Consider the following 21,409-nt stretch of genomic DNA (forward strand, 5'->3'; position numbering starts at 1 on the left):
ATATTTGTATATTTATACGAAGAAAACAATTGAAATTTAAATAATTTCATATTTTCTAACTTGAAAAATGTTATGAAAAATAGATGGTCTCAATCAAAAACATCATCATCATATATTGATGCATACAATTAAACTGATCGAAGGCATTGAATGATGACCACGTTGCCGTGTTGGCCTTTACTGCATATGAATATATGATAGAGCTGGAATATAATTTCTTGGATGGGTAAAATTTGTCAGATCACCAAAAAGGGTGAATTGTTTCTTTCACTCTCCACAATTTGTTGCCCCACTAAAGATTTTTTTTTAAAATTGTTTTTTGTTCTGAAATTGCAGTGAATGAGATAAATTGTGAAATGTATTTCAATGATTTGCAAGTTCTCAGAAGTGTATGTATACTGATACTTACAACATAATCAGTTTGATATCTTACATTAGAAGCAATTGAACATTGCATTATGTACGTGACTATTAAGGAAGTTAACTTCTTTGAATTGTTAAATTAGTAAATTGTTAGAAAATTTTTACAATTAATTAATGATCCATCAATACATCACAAAATAATAAGAATATGAATTGAGCTTGCAAGATCCTCAGAGATAGTAGTCGGAGGTAAGGGCATGCACACAAATCCGACCCGTACTAATAGTGTTGTAGTATCTATTCTCATCCCATTAGTTAGGACCATACATTCCCTAATAGTGTTGTACTATCTACTCCCATCCCATTAGTTGGGACCATACATTCTCTAATAGTGTTGTACTATCGATCTACTCCCATCTCATTAGTTAGGACCACACCTTTTAGCCCGCATGGGCAGCTCTACTGGTTACATGAGTGAAGTTTGGGAGAAGATACCAGTGATCGAGTAGTAGAACCTGACTCTTTGTGCGCTGATTTACATTCTCTAAATTGTGGCTACATATAGTAGAACCTTGACAGGATAATTGGGTATCAACACTAACCCGAAAACAACAAACGGTCACTCGTTACACTTACAACCCAGCACTCAATGTATGCTCATCATTACTAGCACTCCGTTACACTCACTAGAGGAAGAGTGTATGTTCACCATTACTAGCACTCCGCGTTACACTCACCAACGGCTCTCCATTATTACAACCCAGCACTCAATGTATGTTCATCATTACTAGCACTCCGTTACACTCACTAGAGGAAGAATGTATGCTCACCATTACTAGCACTCCATTACACTCACCAGAGGAAGAGCCATTGCAGCCATAGTATAAATAACAGACTTGTGGTAGAGGATGTGGGACTTGGTTTTGGCCAGACAACACCACTATCCTAAAACTATTGTACACGAACATTACACTGTACTCACTTACTATTGTACGCAGCTACTATTACTCACTTATCTAATATTACACTGGTAACCATATATACCGTCAAACCCTATTTAATCATATTCTCCCCTCCTCCCACCCCCACCCAACACACACACTATATATATTACCATATCTTAAGTGAGAACTTACAAACCTACTTGAATGCACATAATTTACTACACAAATGCACACCATCTGCTCTATAGGTAGATTGCATTCATGCAGTAGTTGACGTATAGGTTATCACCAAAGGGGTAATTATCATTTATATATACATATAAAAGGCGTAGACTACAAGCTAATTAAAGGGTTACACTATGTATAGTATGAAAAAATCCACAGCTTAACTACCAATCTTCATCAACGTAGTCCCACATCACATCTCTTCTTCAACTTCCTTAGCTCCCTTGCCTTCTTACGTTGTTAAATATCTGCTTACGCTCACAAGATACAAAAGTTGGTTAAGGATCATCAACATATATAGCTAGGCCTTCTTATTGAGAACTGCAGAAGATCAGATCCCCTCAGCGTAGCTCACAATTAATCATCAAACTCTCCGAAATGGGTAGAGCACCTTGTTGTGAGAAAGAAGGATTGAATAGAGGAAGGTGGACCAAAGAAGAAGATGAGAGGCTCATCAACTATATCCAACAAAATGGAGAAGGCTCTTGGAGATCACTTCCCAAGAATGCTGGTATATATTTTTATTTCTTCTTTATATATATATTGCCTAATTACTCATTTATCTGGTTGACAAACTTTATTTTAAAATTTTTTACCACTTATAAAAAAGTGATGATAAATTTAGAGTTTATGACTAGAATTAGGCATTCCCACAATCCCACCAACTTTTTAACTATTTTAAAGGTTTGAAAATTTTTTCTTTAAGGCTATTCCATACTCCCAGGGACTTATTAGTGAATGAGAAGTTTTTCTTATTTGTTTCGGATGGAAAGGTGGGATTTGATTCCTGTAATAAACACGGACGGGTGGTTTGAGTTTGAGTTGGACTTCTTGTCTCCTTATAAATAGAAGAATACAATTTTGTGTTGAGTACATCTTCAAGCTATATATATTGACTCAATTTATAACCTGAGATGGGGTTATAAGGGTCTAGGATATAATTTGGTCAAGTTAGGAAATTTGACTTATCTAAAAAAAAAAAAAAAGAGAAGGTGAAGATTACATAAACCACTAACAAAATTGAAAAGAAGTGTCTTTTTGTTTTTTAAATGATAAAAAGTTAAATATGCATGGAAGAATACATTAAGATGAAAACTGTTTTTTAGATGTTTTGGGTGGCCTATGAAATTAAGAGGTTTTTAAAAACATTTACTCCATATTTATTTATTTATTTATCAAACACAACTAAAGATTACGGAGTATTTAATTATAATTTACTCCATAAAGTACAGTATTAAATCTTCTTAAAATAGTCTTATACTTTTGTATTATTGAAAAAAAAAATATATATATATATATACCACTTTGATCTTTGTCGATATAGTCAAATATGACGTTTTTTATGTGACGTCACACCTATATATGTGTGTGCGCGCGGGCCGCGGGGGCTCACACTCGTGCGGGCCGTGCCTTTGTGTGTGCGCCCGCGCATGCACGTGCGCTCACACTCATGCTTGCGACAGAAGAATAATTTACCTCCTAATTTATTTTCATTATTTGTCTAAAGGTTTACAGAGGTGTGGTAAGAGTTGCAGATTGAGATGGATCAATTATCTCAGATCGGACTTGAAAAGGGGGAATTTCACTACTGATGAAGAAGAGATCATAGTGAAATTACATACATCTCTGGGCAATAGGTCAGTCTTAATTTCAAATATTATATATTAATTACACCCATAAAAGACGGGGACACATAACCTAAAGGGTACAAAAATCTATCACTAACGTACCATCATATATGATATGACGATTAATGACTTTGATTGAGATAGTCCATCGTGATGATTGATATTGGTGTTACTCGGGTACAAGATACAAGTTTTGAGACAAAAAGTTAACTTGTACGGAATAGTACTTCGTATTTTTTTTATGTTCGAACCACTCCCATCATCCATGTGGAAGTGTAAACCACTAGACCACAAGATCTTTGGCAACCCGCAATTACTTAGTATAACACTACAAGAAAAATCAAATTTATTTGTCAATAAAAATTTTATACGACATATGTAGGTAAATAATAAAATTCATAAGTATTTAAGTTGTAATTGTTTAATCAATCAATAAATATGTAATTATTTCAATATTTTCTTGTCGTGTAAAATGTTGACATTTATTACAAGTTTTATCATATGGTATACTATTTAGTACAAAATTTAGTTCAAATACTACGTAACATTTTTTAAAACTTTGCATGTATTTAGTGCTTGATTTTTTTATTTTTTTTAAAGAATAAATGTTATTTGCAAAAAAGATTTGACTTTTAACAGTTGTCATAACTTTTCATATTACTACCTCCATTAAAAAAAAAAAAAAAAGTCATTTATTTCTTGTTAACATCATCTCATCTCAGTCAAGCCTATTACATGCATAAAGTCTTTCTAATATAGTTTATCTTTTACATATGGTTTGTGGGTTACAAAAACGGCTTAGTACACACTATCGAGTAATGACTGACTAGCTTCGAGTTTTCCTTGTCGATCACAAGAAAAATGTATATGCAGTCTTCCTAAATGTCAAAAGTTCAATTCTTACCAATAATCCGTTGCACGTGATCTTTATAGTGCAGTTGCGAGCTATTACAATATCATAAAAGAGTATGATTTATCTCGTGTGCACACTCTCGGATAATAACTATAAATTTTGTTTGTCATTAAACAAAAGTAGTCATTTGTGATCGGGACACAAAAATTTAAGTGAGTATATTTAATATATTGGTATGTAATATATTTCAAAGTTGTAATGTATAATGTTTTATAATGTAATGTATAATGTTAGAATATAATATAATGTTGCAGGTGGTCATTGATAGCAAGTCAATTGCCGGGACGAACAGATAACGAAATAAAAAATTACTGGAACTCTCATCTCAGCCGCAAAATTTACAGTTTCCGGCGGAGCATCAACAACGCCCCCATGGCGGCGGTGCAAGTGGCCGAGGATGTGGCCGCCGCACGGCGGAGAAGAGGAGGGCGTGTAAGCCGATCCGTCGCCAAAAAGTACAACACCACATCCTTCCACGTCGCCACCGCGTCTTTTAGAAATAAACACAAAAAGCCCCCCGCCGCCGGCAGTCCCGGATCCACTTCGGCGGTCCATAACAGCGACGGCGGGACTTCGCAGGGCTCCGCCGGCAACGATGGGAAAGCGTTCGCAGCAAAAGGACTACGCGCTGAAAATGATCGACAACTTGCCTGCCAAGTGTTCGACGAAATGACTCGTGAAGACGATGCAAGTGGGGCTTCATTATTAGCAATAAATGGTGGGAGTGGTCCGGAGAGTGAAGGCTACAGCGACGGCCAGACTGCAGCAACCGCAACCGTGGAACTGTACACCTATCAGTTGCCGGCTCCCGGCGGCGACTCCATCTTCGACGACGACGATTGGGTGAACTGGAGTTTGGATGATGATGCATTTCGAGGATATGATGAGTTCTGGGATGATTTAGATGACATATTCGTGTGGCCCTGGGATCATAATACTAATAATACAGCTACAGATGATTCATGAATTGAAATACTACTAGCAACCGGCATGCTTGGGAAGATGATTGTGTTTGGTAATTGTATATTAATTAAGCCATAATTATGTTTTAGACCCATAATTACTTTAGTTTAACTATTAGGAACTTGTACTAATTTTAGCATAAATATCATATCCTTCATTTACCAGGTAAATGCCGGGATTCATTATATTCTTGTCCACAAAAGGTGAAATTTCTTCGCTCCCAGAGCCCCACACTTTCGGTCCCATAAGATAGTGTGTGGATAAATCACGATAATTAAAAAGTTTATTAAATGGGAGGACCAATGTCTGGTACTTACAATGACACCACCCATAAACCAACTGAGCTATATGTGAATATCACTTCTTTTCACCAAATAAAGTCAATTGTAAAAAACTAAATCGAGTAACCAAATGACATTATTACTCCAATCATATATACCTACCCACTCATAAAGCTGACTAAACATATCATTACCCAATTTTTTGATACAAGTTTATTGAATCTTTTAGGCAGTTGACTTGATAATCACAATATTATAATTTTGATTTCTTGTGAGATTGAAATTGTTGATTAGTGTTTTTAGTTTAAACAGCTCAACTCCTTATATTCGTTTGAAAAAAAAAAAAGAGTGAATAATTTTCTTAGCAGGTACATAAAAAACAGAATTGATCTGAATTGAATGAGACAGAAAAATTACTTGTTTTAGCGGAGCAAGAGGGAATGTCCTTAATTGCTTTACGTTGTTTGAGAGGTTTGAAACGACGTCTCAGAATATTGGGAGAAGAAAGAAAATTATACTTGTGTTGTGTTGCAAGTGTACGTTGAAGTTCAGTCATTGAATGAGCATGTGAGCTATGTTGGTTTGCTGGATTTCCTTGGATCACCATAACCCTCAACTGTCGCTTTCACTCTCCATCCACTATATTTAATTTTCTCCTCACGAGTGGAAGTGGATCGTTATATCGTGGATCGCGGACCAGTTTTACGTTTTGAGTTAGCTTGGGTAGGGTCTCATCAGGGGACCAATTTTGCGTTTTGAGTAGCCTGGGTCGAGTCTCATAAGGGGACCAGTTTTGCGTTTTGAGCTAGCCTGGGTCGGGTGTCATAAGTCATAACCACTTTCTCAACCTACTGAAACACAAAGAGTCAATACGGACGCCTCTACTGGATCTCAAACTCACAACCTCACATATGAGAGTGTAATTTGATGTCACTAGACCGCAAGGTCTTGACAATTTTGATCTTTTTTTTATTATTGTTTTGTAGCTTGAGAAATTAAAATACATTTGTAATTTTGAATATCTCATAGCATTTATAAGGGTGTTAGATATTTATAGAACGGTTTTTGTAAGAAATGCAGAGTAATATGAACTGTCCATCTTGATTGATTCATAGATTGAAATTTGAAAATATAGGGAAAAAATGCAAAATTAATTTTATAAAGTTGGAAAACATATTATCACCTCACATTAATTATTGAACTCTCCGAAATGGGAAGAACACCTTTTTGTGAGAAAGTAAGAATTGAAAGAGATAGGTGGAAGTTCTCAAAAAAAAAAAAAAAAAAAAAAAAANAAAAAAAAAAAAAAAAAAAAAAAAAAAGAGATAGGTGAACTAATAAAGAAGAAAGATGATGACATACTCATCCCCCGTCATCTAAAGTGAATATGATGCGTCTCATATTATCAATTTTTTGTTTTTTCTTCGTATTCAAATATTGATTTGCTCTGTATTCATTTATTTAGAGTTGAAGTTGATTTGGTACTAAAATTTGCATTTTTATGTGACTCTTAATAAGGGAAAGAAGAAGAAGAAGAAATCGTTCCAAATGACCCACCTAGGCTCGCTAAGTTGCTCAAGTTGTCTTTGGGTGGTGTGTGCCAGTATGATAGGAATTATTGGATTGAAACCGAGAATGTGGGGTTTCGTGATTATTTGCGTTATATGTTGGGGCACGAGGACATCACTTTGGATGCAGGCCCATTAAGTACGATTTATCTGGGGAGCCGAAAATTCTGACTATGCTCGTAGAGGAGAGTTTGTTGCCCAACAAGAACAATAGTAAGTGGGTAGCTTGTCTGGAGTGTACTTTTGCATACTTCCTGAAGCACAAGATCAAGTTTAGTCTGCCAAATCTGATGGTTGAGCACATGGAGTTCTGTAAGATGGCCAAGCGCCGCAACGTGCCTTATGGGATGATATTGAGTTGGATATTTCAGAACAAGAGGGTGCATGTGACAGGCGAGATAGAAGCAGCCAACTCATGGAGTTTTCAAGCTCCGAACCTCCAGCACTATGGGTTATTCTAGGTAGATGGGAATGAGTATATAACTGCCCATGAGTTGAGTAGGATGCCACCGGATGAGAGCAGAGTACTCATAGACTGCTATCACATTTCTTACAAGAAGCTTAAGGGCTTGGTCGCACCTGAAGAGGACGAGCAGACAGGAGACTAAATTGGGTAAAATCATTAAAGTCGATGACTAAATTGAGCACAAAAAATTATTTAAGACAAAATTGAGTAAAACCACTATAGTTGAGAACTATATTGAGTATTAACTCTTCTTTTTTTCCCTTTATTATACAGAGTAATATTTTTATCTTTTGATGTGACATTGATATATTATAACCTATGAAACAGAATATGAATTTTGGAATTGTAGCATGCAGCATCATCTAACAGGGAATTACCCGTCAAAGACCTTATGGTCTAGTGACACCCGATTGCACCCCACATGGAAGGGGTGGGTTTGAGTCGGATGCAATATTGGCTCTTTGTGCTTCTACATTCTAACAAAGTCAATAGTACTAAAAAAAACAGGGAATTACCAAAACAAAAGGGAACACATATGTATAAATCAAAATCAATGAATGATGGATGGATGATGTATAAAGCAGGAGGTTTAAAAAACAGGGAAATAAAGGGGGGCCAAGAATATAGCACAGGATGACAGGAAGAATATGTATCCTGGATTTTGCAGTCCAGCAACATTAATTCCATCAAAAACAACTTAACAAGGAAGATCAAGGCAAACTTGGATCAAGATTTCCAGTTTGTTGATGACGAGAAAGCGCGCAAATCTGTATGTATCATGTAATCCCAACTGAAATGCTTCAGTTTCAAAGAACCAGCAAGTCACTAACCACTTCATCATCAAGTCGAAAGATGAGAGCCCTTTCGATCAGAGAGGCAGGCAATCTAAGCAGAAACGCTCCTCGAGTTTCAAAGAACCAGTAAGTCACTGATCACTTCATCGAGTAAAGAATTCAGCAGGCGGTTTTCAACCTGTAATCCCAATTCGAACGCTTCAATTTCAAAGTCCATCCATTTCCCGCGATGGGTGCTCATGTCCTTGTCCACGAGCTCATCGACCATCGAGTCTCTCATGCAACTCCACCCCGATATTTCCCTGTACACTTCCTCTGCCAAACGCTCTTTTCTCGTGATCACTGACACACCCTTCACCCACATCTCGTATCCACCAGCCACATAACTCGTGCACGTTGAGTCGAGCCACTCACTCACACAATCAAACAAAACTTTTCGTTGTAGTTTCTGCTCTCGTCCCCACCCATTCTCCACCTTTCTACTTTCCAGTTGATCAAAAAGGCAAGGACTTATTATCTTACTATCTCTGCCAGTTGCAAAGCCCTCGAACATCAAGTCAATATTACTAAGAATCTCCTTCACGTATTCTACCTCCCATTCTGCTGATTTCCCGAGATGCAGTGAGGAGACAGTGCTACGATGCTTTCCGTCTTCAATGACACTGGAAGTCGAAGAAGCTGAGTCCAGCAACTCTGCATCGGCTTCCCTCGAATGGAACCTCTTCAGTGGGCTTATGCCAAGCACTTCTTGAGCTTGAATTGATGAACTTTGCTTACTACCTGGAATTCGTAGCTTAAAGGTTAAATCTTTTTGGTTCATCTTACATGATTTTTTGTGAGCGAAAGTAAATAGTACGGGTATAATAGGATCCTACTTGGTGTAGTATTACTGTCAGTATCTGAATAATTGCAACTTTCAGAAAAATAAGAATGCTCAAGAACAGATACTGGGCTTGGGAATCGACGATCAAACAACTTTTTCATTTCACCCCTGTTGCTGCTATACTGGTCCATTCCTTCAACTGCCTAAAGAGTCAAAATAAAATAAAATCAAATCAAATCAAATTGCACGAGAGTTCGAGACACACTCTAGCTCTTAATCAGTGTCAAATCAGAAATTCTCAAACTATTAATAAAGAACAATGGAGGATAGTTCTCAGGTGACTTTGTTAAATGCATAACATGTTAAAGAGCACTTATATATACATCATAACAGGATTAATTAACAGCACATTCATATGAAACTGAACTAATATTTGTTCAAAAATGGTTCAATAAATTGAGTTGTAAAAACTCGCTCAAAAGTTTATTAAAAATATACCTGTCGCTTGTGCTTCATAGTCAGTTCCTGAGAATCGGTAGAAGAAAAGACAAAGTGATGTTGGCTAACTGGATCGTCGATGTCCATTGCATCTTGCTGACTGTTGTCATACAAAATGGTTGTCGGGGTTAAGGCACTCTGACCAGGTGTCGGAACTTGAAAGGTTGACACAGTAGTACCAATTCTTCCAGTTGTCTGGGGTGAAGGTTCCACTTTCTCGGTAAGTTCTCTAAGCTTTTGCTCCAAAAGAGTGCTTAAATCATTACCTCCAATGCTATCATGCCCTAATGGTAACTTCAAACTATTGAGTCTATCGGGGGAATGATGCATCTTTTTACTACGATAATCTGCATTAAAATCAGTAGATTTTTTCTCCATTCCTCTGGAGGTGTCAACACTGGCCATAGAACGTGCCAAGGGAGCATTGAATGTAAACGAAACTATGTCTGTCCCTTTCCATTTGCTGCTTTCAGCACAGCTACCTTCCCTGTCCATCAATCCACCAGATTGAAAGAGTTTTCCACTTTTATGAATAGGCACATTACCCAAACTTGGATTTTTATCAGAATGGAAATCGCCATCTATAGGCCGTTTTTTCCTCACTACACTTTTTTTGCCGGAAAATACTTCTTCCTTTCTGTCATTGTTCAGTTCTAAACTCAGCCTCCTTGAACTAAGTTTAGAGTTTTCGGAATTTTTAGTCAAACCTTTCTGTCGAGAAAAAGAAGAATCCCCGCTGAGTGTTCTCTTTCCTTGTGAGCTAGAGACAAGAGGCTTTGATGGTGATTTTCCTCTATCAGCAAAGCAGTTCTGCTTTTGATTGTTCTGCCGGAGAACATTAGGTGCATTAACAGCAGATGGTTTCTTATGAATATTTCTTTGTGTAACGGGCTGGCTTTTGAAAAACTGGTCTGAAATTATGTCACTCGATTCTTTCTGGCCAAGAGAATTTCCACTTCCGCTAGGATTCAATCCCTCCCGTTTTTGCACATTTGCCTTTGCTTGTAGTGCTAGTGAAATAGACTTCCCTTTAGATTTTGTTCCACCGAAACTTTCTTCTGAGTCTGAAGGAACCCTCTCCCGTGATGTATTTGAGATTGAGGACCTATTTGCGGAATGTGCCTTGAGATATTTTGTGGCATTAGTTTCACTTGGCCTCCGAGAAGTTTCGCCAAGCCTAGTTGGTTTTTGAGAAGCTTCGACTTTCTCTTTCAAATCTTTTACTTTTAGGGGAACTGAAGAGCTCCCAACCGAGGGCATTCTTGTTTTGGCTGTAACCTGATGAGGACCAGGCTCGATTATTCTAGCAGCTGCTTCCATGATATGAGCAGCATTCTCGGGCGGGATAAACGTGGCACTCTTGATTGGTGACAAAAGCTTGTGGTGAGTTATCGGGATTGATTTAGCAGATTTAGGAGGCAAAACCTCGGTTTGGAACTTCTCAATTGGTCTGCTGATCACTTTCTGATGCTTTGAATCCAATGCGCTCCTGGCAGTGGCCTCTGATTGTACTAACTGGCGACTATGATGGTACTCGAGATTTCTTGAGTGCCAATATGACCCTTGTCTAGACTGTGTATCCGAAAACGGAGTGGAGTAAAACTCTGAGAAGTTCGATGCAGGCAATGGATCCAACCCCATAAGCCGGGCTACTACCCCTGGAGCTTTGACACCGCACTCTTCCTCATCAGTCACCGATGAGGCACAGCTATAGCTACTACTTCCTTTAAAGCTCGAACTAGCATTTATCTCGTCCTCATCAATCTGCACCGAAGCATCAGTCCGTTGGAAAACTGATTCCAAGGGAAAAATCAAAACGAAAAAGGGAATGGAAATAACATTCTAATCGTACACTGACCAGATGGTATCTTGTCATTGGCAAATTCCCATCGCATCTCTTTTTCTGTTTGGAATGCTCTACAAGAATCACAGACAGAAAACTATAGCTCTTCAGCCACCCGAGCAAGATCAAAAGATAGAAACAGCAGCGCTAGTAACATTAAGGACTGAAAACATATTTTCAACCCTACCTGGTGAATCAGACTTGCTCGAAAACAACTTCTTTCGTGATTTTGCATTCCAGTCAAAGAGCTGAAGGAAGCCACCGACATAACCTCCTCCCCTCTTGGAACCATGTCGCTCTGCCCCCATGCTCGACGTAGAGATATCAAGAAATTTTCAGCATTCCCAAACTCACACAACACTCTGCAGATTATTTAAATACAAGAATTTGATGGATTTGAAATGGTATTAGAAACAAACTTGTGGAATTACAATGTAATAGAGCAATACATTTAAATCCGTGATTACATCTTGTTCAAATAATCCTGTATACTTAACATGAACTGCAGTATAAAAGCATAAACACAAAAAATCATAATAGAATTTCACAAGTCTCTGAACTTAATTGTGAGAGAACCACAATAATGAACTTTCACTAAATAAAATCAAATCCACTGAACACCTAGGGCAGCTGTCATTGATCGAACTAAAGCACACTAACAAGTAAATCTGTAATTGCAGCAAGACTATAGCCATTAAGATTATGAATCATTCTTACATCAACTTGAAATTCTTTATTAGCCAACTTTTCATTTCTTATGCTGGGGCAGTAATCAATACTGGCTTATACTTAGACCACCCTAGATTCGTCACATTAATAAGAGGCAAACGGGAGCTCAGTTTGTTCCTGGGTGGTAGATTGTGGGCGAGGGACACAAGATCGAGTCCATGCAGTAAGAGCCCTAGGCAATAGTCCTACCACCTAACAGGCCATTGAGTTACCGTAATTTACCCATCCACTATCCTGTTGACCCAGTGTGTGGAGGGGCCAAGGGATTTCGCCTTTTGTGGGCAAGAGTTCTCCCTCCACTCTCTAATTCTCATATATCCTATTAGCATGACCAGGATCCAGTCAAGATCTTTCTTAAAGCTGCCTTCACTAAAGTTAATTGTATCAACCCCACCACAAAACAAATTATTCCGTTCTTTCCACTACATTAACCTAACAAACAGCACATAATTGATGAAAACCAAAACAAAAAACAAAAACAAAATTATCCATGACATAATTCATTTCCAATATGGTAAATTAAGATACATGTTCTTAAGAAAGATGAATCTTTTTACCAAAAAGATTCAAGCTTTATTAGGTTTCCTGTCTTATCCCATGCTTAACAATTAAAACTAAAGGCATTAATGATCAAAGCTAATCTACACCTCTGCAAGAGCTAAGCAAAGCATTCAAACTCCAACAATAATAAAGCACAAAACTTTACTCAAACAACACACAAAACCTATGAAATATATATTGGTTTAAAAAACCCAGAAATCTCAAATTCAACAAGAAATGCATGAAATTAACCAAAACGAAGAAAAATTAACATTACCCAGAACAAACCAAGATCTGATGAGCTGCGATTCAGCTTCCCAGAGCAGCAAGAACCCAAATTTATACAGAGGCAATCGGGTAAAAGAAGTTTTGAGATTGAAGGGTTACTGAAGTGGAGTGTTTGCTTGTTGTGTTGTGGTTTATGTTGAGTGGTCGCTGCAAAAAAGTTCCGAAGCATTAAATAAGTGGGACAGAAAATAAATTGGGAAAATGGGAAAGAGTGGTGTTTTAAATTGTTTCGAAAAATGCAAATCATTTTAATTTATTGTTTATTGCAGAAAAGGTTAAAATTTTCTAACGTCTCTTTGTTGAGAGGGAGAGAATTCAAATTCTGAATGCTGAATGCACCACCGATGGGGTCCACTCGGCCGAGGCTGTGTTTCCGTGCCTTGCGGTGCACGATTGGATCGTGAGTCTACCAATGGTTTCTTCTGGCAACGGATAAATTTTCAAAAGTCAAACGTTAAAATTTCAGAATTCAGAAATGTTTTTTTTTTTTGAAAAGATAATTCAGAAATGGTAAACCACTTTTTTTTTTTAGAGAGAAATGGTAAATCACTAGGTAGTAGGTAGTCAATTTATTTTACCCTATCTGGGAAATTATGAGAAAAAACAAATACATAGTAAGTATCTCGAAATTAGTAGCTAGGTGGTGGGTATGATTCTCAGTTTCTCATACTAGAAGGTTATTAGTTTAATTACTGTCAACATATTCATAATTAAGTTCGTTGCACATGGTCTTTCTAATGTGGTTTATTTCCATTGTATGGGTTACGGGCTATTTACATAAGATCGGGGTAGTGGTTACAGGTTTTCCTCGTCATTAAAAAATGTATTTAAGTCAATTTTTTTTTATTATTATATGTAGAATGATAATACTATATGTATCAAAATAGTTGTTAAATTAAAGTTTTTTATCTTGAGATGCGATTTTAAATACTTATTAATTAAATTATGGTAGGGTGAATTAATTAATGGATATTAATGCATATAAAAATATTATGACATTATTGGGAAAATATTTATTAAAAACTGGTTTGAATATAACGTTATTAGTATATATATAGGTGCAAAATCAGGATTTGACTTCAGTAGGGATGGAATTACTTAACTCATATAATTAATCATATGGCCATGGATACAAATATGTCAAATACAAGTATACAACTACGAAATTAAAGTTGGTTCTAATAAGTATTTAAATTTATACAGAAGGAGAGAAATCGAGTGCACAAATTTTTTTTTGTTTTTAAAGAGGGATTGTATTTAATTTTGTTTAAGAAAAAAAAATAAATTGCAGTGGGGCCACGCCACTGTACTTCCTATAGATCACAGAACATTCAAATACTCTTGAATTTTAATGAGCATGGAACAAATAATTGATTTTTTTTTTGATGATTTATATGCCAACTCATCAATACATCGTGACAATTTTAAATAGTTCAATTATAATTAGTACAATGCATAAACCCTAAAATTATTTTATCATTGATAAGGCTTTAGTCTTTGTTTGTTTGTTTGTTTGTTTGTTTTTGTTTTTTTTTTTTTTACGAGTGAATTTAAACTCATAACTTTTACTTGAAGTTGTCATCGTTGTGTACGTATTTAATAAATCATGCTTCTATTTAATAACTTGAAATTATATAGAAAAAATAAACTACTCACACTATAAAAAATTTATGCAACGGACTCAACTACAAATGTATTGTTAAGAATCGAATTTAATTTGTGACCTTATAACTAATTAACAAGTTTAGTTTTAGTACTACGGGTTTAATTTAAAGCTCTCACAACATAATCACATTACGAATTTTCTTGCAAATACGTTTTGAATTGAAAAATGTTTCGTGGATAAAATATTTTAGAGATTTTAAGTGACTTTACCTGCAGATTAATTAGTGGTGGGGTTAAACTAATTACAATTAAGAGATTTTAAGTGACTTTATCTGCTGATTAGTCGGTGGTTGGGTAAAACTAATTACAATTAGTAATCAATAAATATAGAAGATTATGCCACTTATTATCACTTGTCAGTTGTCACCATACTTAATTAATCCGTATTTGATACCCCTTTGTCATATTTTAATTTATATATTGTTTCCACTATTTTCCTTTTTAATTGGTTCCCAAAATAATATCAATTTTATTTTCTAATTTAAACATAATTAAGTTAGTTCAAATATCATCATACATTCTTTATAAATATCCCTATTGGACAATGATAATTTTTCCTATTAAAATCACTACATACTATCACTACTTGTCATGACCTTGATTAAAAACAACACCTGAATTGACTAACTGATCATGTATAAGTTAATATAGATTAGAGAGTATACATAATAATCAAATATATAAAAACATGCTTAAGATGAAGTAGTCAAATGGGTAGATCAGAGTATAATTATCGTACTTAAAAATAATGTGTTTGATTCTTGTCAACATTTTTTTAATTAGTCGAGCTCGTCGCAATATCTAATATAGTAACGACACGTTATATAAAGAATATTATTTTGTAAGTGTATGATAGTGCACTATGACTCACCCATATATCTATATAATAGCCTAACCTTTTGAATAATATTGTACTAGCATTGTTAATTAATAAGGTTAGCATTATATCGAGGGATGATATTAACTAGGATTGTAATTATATATGCATTTAGGCTAGCCGATCTTTAAGGGAATAGACATTAAAGATAAATAAACAAAGAGTTTCAAAATTGATTCTCTTTGTATCAATAAATTGATTCTCCTTGTATCTATAAAGAAGATCGAAGAAAATTACATAATTAACCAAACGGGGATCTGCTAATAACTCTACAAGAAAAATACAAGGAGAGAGGGAAACGAACTAAAAACAACCTCCAACGACCGAGGGTAATATCGCCCAATGAAAAAAAAAAAAAAAACCGTTTTCATACAAAAAAAAAACTATATTCGATCAATCAATAGTATCCATGCACCATGGTGGAATATTTGTTCTTGAACCAACGAATCCTGTCGGAGAAAGAATCTTTTAGTTTTCTCTCGACGCCGTAGGCATTGTAAACTGCCACTCTTCGGTTTCTCTTCCTCTCGGCGTTTCTCCGGCCAGCCGCCTCCGTGCACGGCGGCGGAGCTGATGACGGTGCCATACGCCACCCAACGTGATTGCGTTGAGGTTTCTGGACCGGTTCGAACGTTTGACCATTCGAGGAGTCAGACCTGTTTGCCGACGAGAATGGATAGTTGGTCATCTCTCTCGCTCTCTCACCTCCTCCCGTTTTTCCGGCGTAGATTGGGAGTCGCCGGAGAAAATGGAGGAAATGACAAAAGCGACAGTACGAGGATGTGTTTAAGGTTTTTATATATGGGGAGGTGGAATATAATGAAGACAGTTAGACAGATAGAATGAATAGTTTAAGATGTAAAGAATAAATGTCGGGTGGAACATGATTTTCAAACGGTCAGTCTAAGTTTAATTTCCTCCTTAAAAAGACATAATGATTGACAAAAAAAAAATGTAACAAACAACTTCAGTAAATAAATCTATTAGAACACATAATGGCCGGATTCATATACAAAGACAATATTTTAAAGTACTAATTGATAGTGTATGTACAATGTATGAGGTACAATCATGTTATTCAGTTGCACCGAGTACTACTGGGAGTCTTGGGACAAATGTCACAACTCAAATATCATACTATGTATATAAATTGTATGTTATATAAAGCCATCCATGTTAATCAACATCGATCTTAGAAATTCCTATAAATCTATTATTTTGTTTAGTGGAGAAAAATAATTAATGAATTGATGAATTGACAACTTGGCTCTAAAAAATCCATCATGTGCCATATATGCGACAGTTTCCATTAATATTTCACTGTTTATTTTGTTAGATTGATCAAAATTGATAAGAATTTAATTGAACTTGTGATTTTTTAATATAAAAATCATGTTTCAGTTACTTATGATCATCTATATATTTTTAGATGATAAGATAGTTTTTGAATTGGTTAAATGTAACTGAGAATATATATGATTATGTTTCGTTGACTGCAGCACAGTGTACAGTGTTGTTATTGGCTGGTAAGTTTATTAGGCCTGATCGGACTGCACATCAAGTAAATTAAATGCAAAGCCTTAGATGGGGGTGACTAGATCAGAGGATCTTTTAGTGGGTCATATGTTTGATTCTCTGTAATCTTATTATGTGACTCAGCTCCAAGAATATTTAGTTACCTACTACCTTAGTTTGTTCCCAGATGATGAAGTGAAAACCTCAAGGCAAAACCTATGAAATGACAGCAGACATGATTACCATGATTTAATAATTTTATAATAAGGTATAGTAAGATATATTTGATGGTAGGGGAATAGGGTATTGGTTGTCAAGTGGTCGACTTTGAGTAGCGGGGTGGACAGTTAATTAGTGAGAAGTATACTACCTTTAAAGAAGGGTTAATTACGAGTTCGCATACATACTTTGAATTCTCAAGGTAATTAATAGGCATTCTTTCTCTTTAAGTGTTCGATGATTGTGTTGGCCAACCGTTGAAAGTCATAAAATCAATAATGCTAGCTAACTATGAAATAAGAGAAACAACATATATCATCAACAATTTTCGTCTACCAACCTCGATAGATGGAAAGTTACCTTACCATCTAAAGGTCCCTCCACTTAGCAGTACACCAGGTGAAATATCTTGTTTGGTAGACTATAAATTTTTATCAATAGCATTGTACTATGATAACATCAACAACTTTTGTCCACCAACCTCGATAGATGAAAAATTACCTTACTATTTAAGGATCTCCCACTCAACGGCACACTAGGTGAAATATTGTTTGGTAGGTCGCAAAATACAATTTTTATTTAGGTCATCCACATTAGGAAATTTTGGTGTACTTTTTATGAAATGTGGGTAATGTGGAGGAGGGAGATGAAGTAAGAACCTCCTACCATGAGATTTTTTTGTCTATGATCATGGGCCGCACCAAAACGAAGAGCAGCTGCTGAAAGAAGTCGTGTGACAGGTAACAAAGCGCATGTTGGGCGCGTTACAATAGTTTTTTTTCCCGACATACATCTTTTTTATTTTTTTTTCCTCTTTTTTCTTTCTTCTCTTTCCCTCTTCTCTCCTATAGATAGCATCTCAAAAACTGATTTAAAAAATCTCAAATATTGTGGATGTTCAGGCATCCCCAATAGTGTCTTTAATTTACCATGGTTTTTACATAGTTTTAGAGGTGAGAGAATAAGAAAAGAGAGATTTTAAGGTTTTGCTGCAAGAATTGATTTTTGGTCTTATTAGTGGACCCCACCAAAAGTAGAAGGAATTATCCAGGTGCGCGTGAAGCACGCTAGGAGCGCCCAATCGGGGGCGTGTTTGTCCTTTTTTTTTAATCAAATTTTGTTTTTCTTTTTTCCCTCCCCTCTCATCTTATCTTTCCTAATAATCACACATGTTAAAATTATTCAAAAACCTACCATTATTGGAGATGTTTTAATTGTGCAAAAGATAAGGTAAGCCTATAGTAGGTGATATATATTGTCTATAGCATTCATTGTACTACGCGATATATGTAGGGAATGATGATTCAAGGTTGCATTCAAGTGATAGGGCACAAAACACCAATGGGAGTTGAGATAGGAGTTGAAGAACATTAGTTGGCGATTCTCAATCATCTTGGGCGAATTATTAATCAACAGCGCAAGCCGACCGTACGATGATGTGGGTTTAATGGTCACGTCCAGAACAGGTAATCCTCGGATATTATAGGGCAGCAGGCCGGGCTTTCACACCACCAACGTATGTCTCCCTTTATGCAGTTGTTTCATGTTGGAAAGCATTCCATACTTGTCTATATACACCTACACTCTTTGTAACACAAAGAGAGCTGTCTTCTTGTCCATATACACGCCCTTCAACATCCATTAAAAACATGTTTAGTTATGAAATTACTTTTAACCGAGAGTTGAATTCAAAGTTCGACTCATCGTTTGAATTGTTTTGGTGTTAGCTGGATCGGATATTGGGATTCAAATGGTCAGCCCTTGAGTGGTCAGTCGGTAGGCCTCAGAAGGGATGCTCGGCAATGAGACCCTCGAGTTAGGATGCAAATGGGTTGCTAAAGAGGGCTTCTATACATATAAAAAGGGGTAGACTGGCAACATAGGCTAGACCGTTGCTCCAACTAAGCAACCTATTTTCTTATTTGGGCTGAGCGCCACCTATCTAAAAATACTTCAAAGGGCCGGATGAGAAAAGTTGTGTTAGGCTAGTCGTTGACTATACAAAGAGTCAACAGTCGCTTTCAATGATGCTTGAACCCACCCCATTTTATATAAATCGGGTGCCACTAGACTACAAGGTCTTTGGCAGAGAGAATAGTATATGTAATCATCATTATCTGTCCAAATACATCAAATTAAAACTTTCATTCAATTCCTTTTTGAAATTGATGGGGGGACTCCCCTACCCCTAGGCTCAAAATGGCGTAGTACTACTACCTTGTACTCAGTTTGTAACCTAGTTTCCTTTTTCATTTAAGGCCATGACCAAACTTTGATCGACACATGCCCCTACAGCCTCGGATAAGCTAAGGTATAGTCATCAGTGCTGTTTTTGCATGTGAACACACACACATACATAAACATAAAAAGATCCGAACTACATATCTTTTAAGACTTTAACAGTTTAACTTACACTTTGCACTGTGGTCTCATATCAGTGTGAAAAAGCATAGACTGTACCTCTATATAACATTTTAGGGTAACACTTATATTGTACCCACATCAATAAATTTAACATTTTTTTAATGGGGAAAAAAGCATCCCCTTCACTAAGGCTCGAACCTCTTCCATACAGGAGTGTAAACAGTGCCACACTGCCACTAGACCACAAGGTCTTGACTAATTCATGTATAATTTATAAATACTAATAGCTCGGAAAGGTAAATCATGACATTCTCTGATATGAAAATTATACTCGACTTACTTAGCAGTATATTTTGAGGCCTAAAGTTAAAACATTTTAAAACTTTATGAATGCATGTCACGTAAATTAAAGCTAGGCCTACCAACTTGCATGAACTTATGTGTCTTCCATATATACCCTATAAATTCTTTGGCAATTAGAATTGGTCTTTCACCTACACACATAACATACAATTAAACAGCCAATAAAATGTCAGATAGTTCTTCATCATCAGGGGAGAGGATGTTCATCGGTATTCCGGTGACAAACCGCGGTCAACTCCCTCCGACAGTCCTCCCACCTGGTCCCGCCGGCGGCGGCGGCACAAAGCTGAGATTCGAGTGCCACTATTGCCGCAGGGGCTTCGCCAGTTCCCAGGCACTGGGAGGCCACCAGAATGCGCATAGGAGGGAACGCCAGCGCGCCAAGCTCGCCCAGTTATCGGCGGCCGGCGAGCACCATCGGCGGCACGGATTGGCTGCCCCGACATTATCAACGCCGTCGTCGTTTGTCGTGCTCGACGGTGTTTCCGCTTGGAATCCGCAGATATGCTCGGCGGTGGTACCTTTGGGATATCCGGCCGCCGGATTTCACGTCGGCATGTCGCCGGTGGCGGCGGCTTTCCGAGCTTCGGATTGTAGGGGTAATAATATGGACGACGGGCCGGAAAACTTTGCAACAAGTTCGGAGGTTGACGGCGGAGTTGGCATTGATCTTCATCTTCGACTTGCGCCACCCTGATTGATAAAAATGATTTAGCATTGAGAATCCCTAGCTTGGACTTTGGTCATGATGTGATGATGTCATGGGTGTGTGATGTAATAATTTGGCTCATCAATTTATATCAAAATAAATTATGGCGTCATAACAGTTTTGATAAATTATTGCATGTGTGACCTAGAAATGAAATTTCTTAGTACATCCTTAATAGTGGTAGATTTTTTTAGGAGTTTTTCACATTTTGTAAGTGTGATTAAGAAATAGAAAATGAGGGGAAGGAAAAAATAAAATAAATAAATAAATAAACACTACTTAACAAGTTCTGCGTCAAGATCATCAATAAAGTGGGACGCACATTTCTGACAACAAAATTCCATTTACTGCAAAGACATTAATGTGGATAGTCTTAGAGCAATTACTATATTTGAAGTCAATTATAAAATTTTTTGTGAGACTTGTCAAGCCAACGAGAAGAGTGGAAAAATTTAAAATAATAATATGATGTTCAATCATGCGAGTTAAAATAACTTCACATATTTCTTTGGTCTCTCCTTTTGTTTTTTGTTTTTATTTTGTCATCAGAACCATGAAAAAGCTCCTCACTTACCGGAATAGTACAGTTGATCTTCTTTCTCTCTCTCTCTCATTCACCTAAGCTTGTTTTTATAAAAATAAAAATAAAATAAAATAAAAAACGTGAAAACCACTTTGTATGGGTAGGGCTGTGCATCGGACGGCTCGGATCGGTTCGGACGGGGAATTGACTACTCCGATCGGATTTCGGATTGACCATTTAAACACCCAATCCCCCTTTTTTTTTTATTAATCCTGTCGGTTTTCCTTATTGTCGGGGGGGGGGGGGGG

The 21,409-nt window shown here is 36.7% G+C and overlaps 3 protein-coding genes across 3 annotated transcripts; 2 read left to right on the forward strand and 1 right to left on the reverse strand.

Annotated features, from left to right (window-relative positions):
• Positions 1-1,823: 1,823 nt before the first annotated feature.
• LOC116002548 (myb-related protein Hv1-like) lies at positions 1,824-5,221 on the forward strand. Its single transcript, XM_031242718.1, has 3 exons — positions 1,824-2,043; positions 3,040-3,169; positions 4,328-5,221. The coding sequence occupies exons 1-3, from the start codon at positions 1,911-1,913 to the stop codon at positions 5,037-5,039; spliced, it is 975 nt and encodes a 324-aa protein (XP_031098578.1). The 5' UTR covers positions 1,824-1,910; the 3' UTR covers positions 5,040-5,221.
• Positions 5,222-7,891: 2,670 nt separating this feature from the next.
• Positions 7,892-13,031, reverse strand: LOC116001693. The gene is made up of 6 exons (XM_031241597.1): positions 12,856-13,031; positions 11,497-11,671; positions 11,325-11,383; positions 9,467-11,230; positions 9,021-9,171; positions 7,892-8,925 (listed from the first exon to the last, which is right to left on the reverse strand). The coding sequence occupies exons 2-6, from the start codon at positions 11,615-11,617 to the stop codon at positions 8,261-8,263; spliced, it is 2,760 nt and encodes a 919-aa protein (XP_031097457.1). The 5' UTR covers positions 11,618-11,671; positions 12,856-13,031; the 3' UTR covers positions 7,892-8,260.
• Positions 13,032-20,035: 7,004 nt separating this feature from the next.
• Positions 20,036-20,566, forward strand: LOC116001443 (zinc finger protein 6-like). The gene has a single exon (XM_031241320.1). The coding sequence runs from the start codon at positions 20,036-20,038 to the stop codon at positions 20,564-20,566; it is 531 nt and encodes a 176-aa protein (XP_031097180.1).
• The last annotated feature ends 843 nt before the right edge of the window (positions 20,567-21,409 follow it).

Source organism: Ipomoea triloba, chromosome 13 (genome assembly GCF_003576645.1).
Source record: "Ipomoea triloba cultivar NCNSP0323 chromosome 13, ASM357664v1".
In the NCBI taxonomy this organism is placed as follows: Eukaryota; Viridiplantae; Streptophyta; class Magnoliopsida; order Solanales; family Convolvulaceae; genus Ipomoea; species Ipomoea triloba.

Excerpts from the sequence above, each read along its gene's own strand:
- LOC116002548 (XM_031242718.1), top strand. The coding sequence starts at position 1,911 with ATGGGTAGAGCACCTTGTTGTGAGAAAGAAGGATTGAATAGAGGAAGG. Across the intron at positions 2,044-3,039 it reads ATCACTTCCCAAGAATGCTG|GTTTACAGAGGTGTGGTAAG; the intron begins GTATATATTTTT and ends ATTTGTCTAAAG. Across the intron at positions 3,170-4,327 it reads CATACATCTCTGGGCAATAG|GTGGTCATTGATAGCAAGTC; the intron begins GTCAGTCTTAAT and ends ATAATGTTGCAG.
- LOC116001693 (XM_031241597.1), bottom strand. The coding sequence starts at position 11,617 with ATGGGGGCAGAGCGACATGGTTCCAAGAGGGGAGGAGGTTATGTCGGT. Across the intron at positions 11,231-11,324 it reads CAATGACAAGATACCATCTG|ATTGATGAGGACGAGATAAA; the intron begins GTCAGTGTACGA and ends GCTTCGGTGCAG. Across the intron at positions 9,172-9,466 it reads CTATGAAGCACAAGCGACAG|GCAGTTGAAGGAATGGACCA; the intron begins GTATATTTTTAA and ends TTGACTCTTTAG.
- LOC116001443 (XM_031241320.1), top strand. The coding sequence starts at position 20,036 with ATGTCAGATAGTTCTTCATCATCAGGGGAGAGGATGTTCATCGGTATT.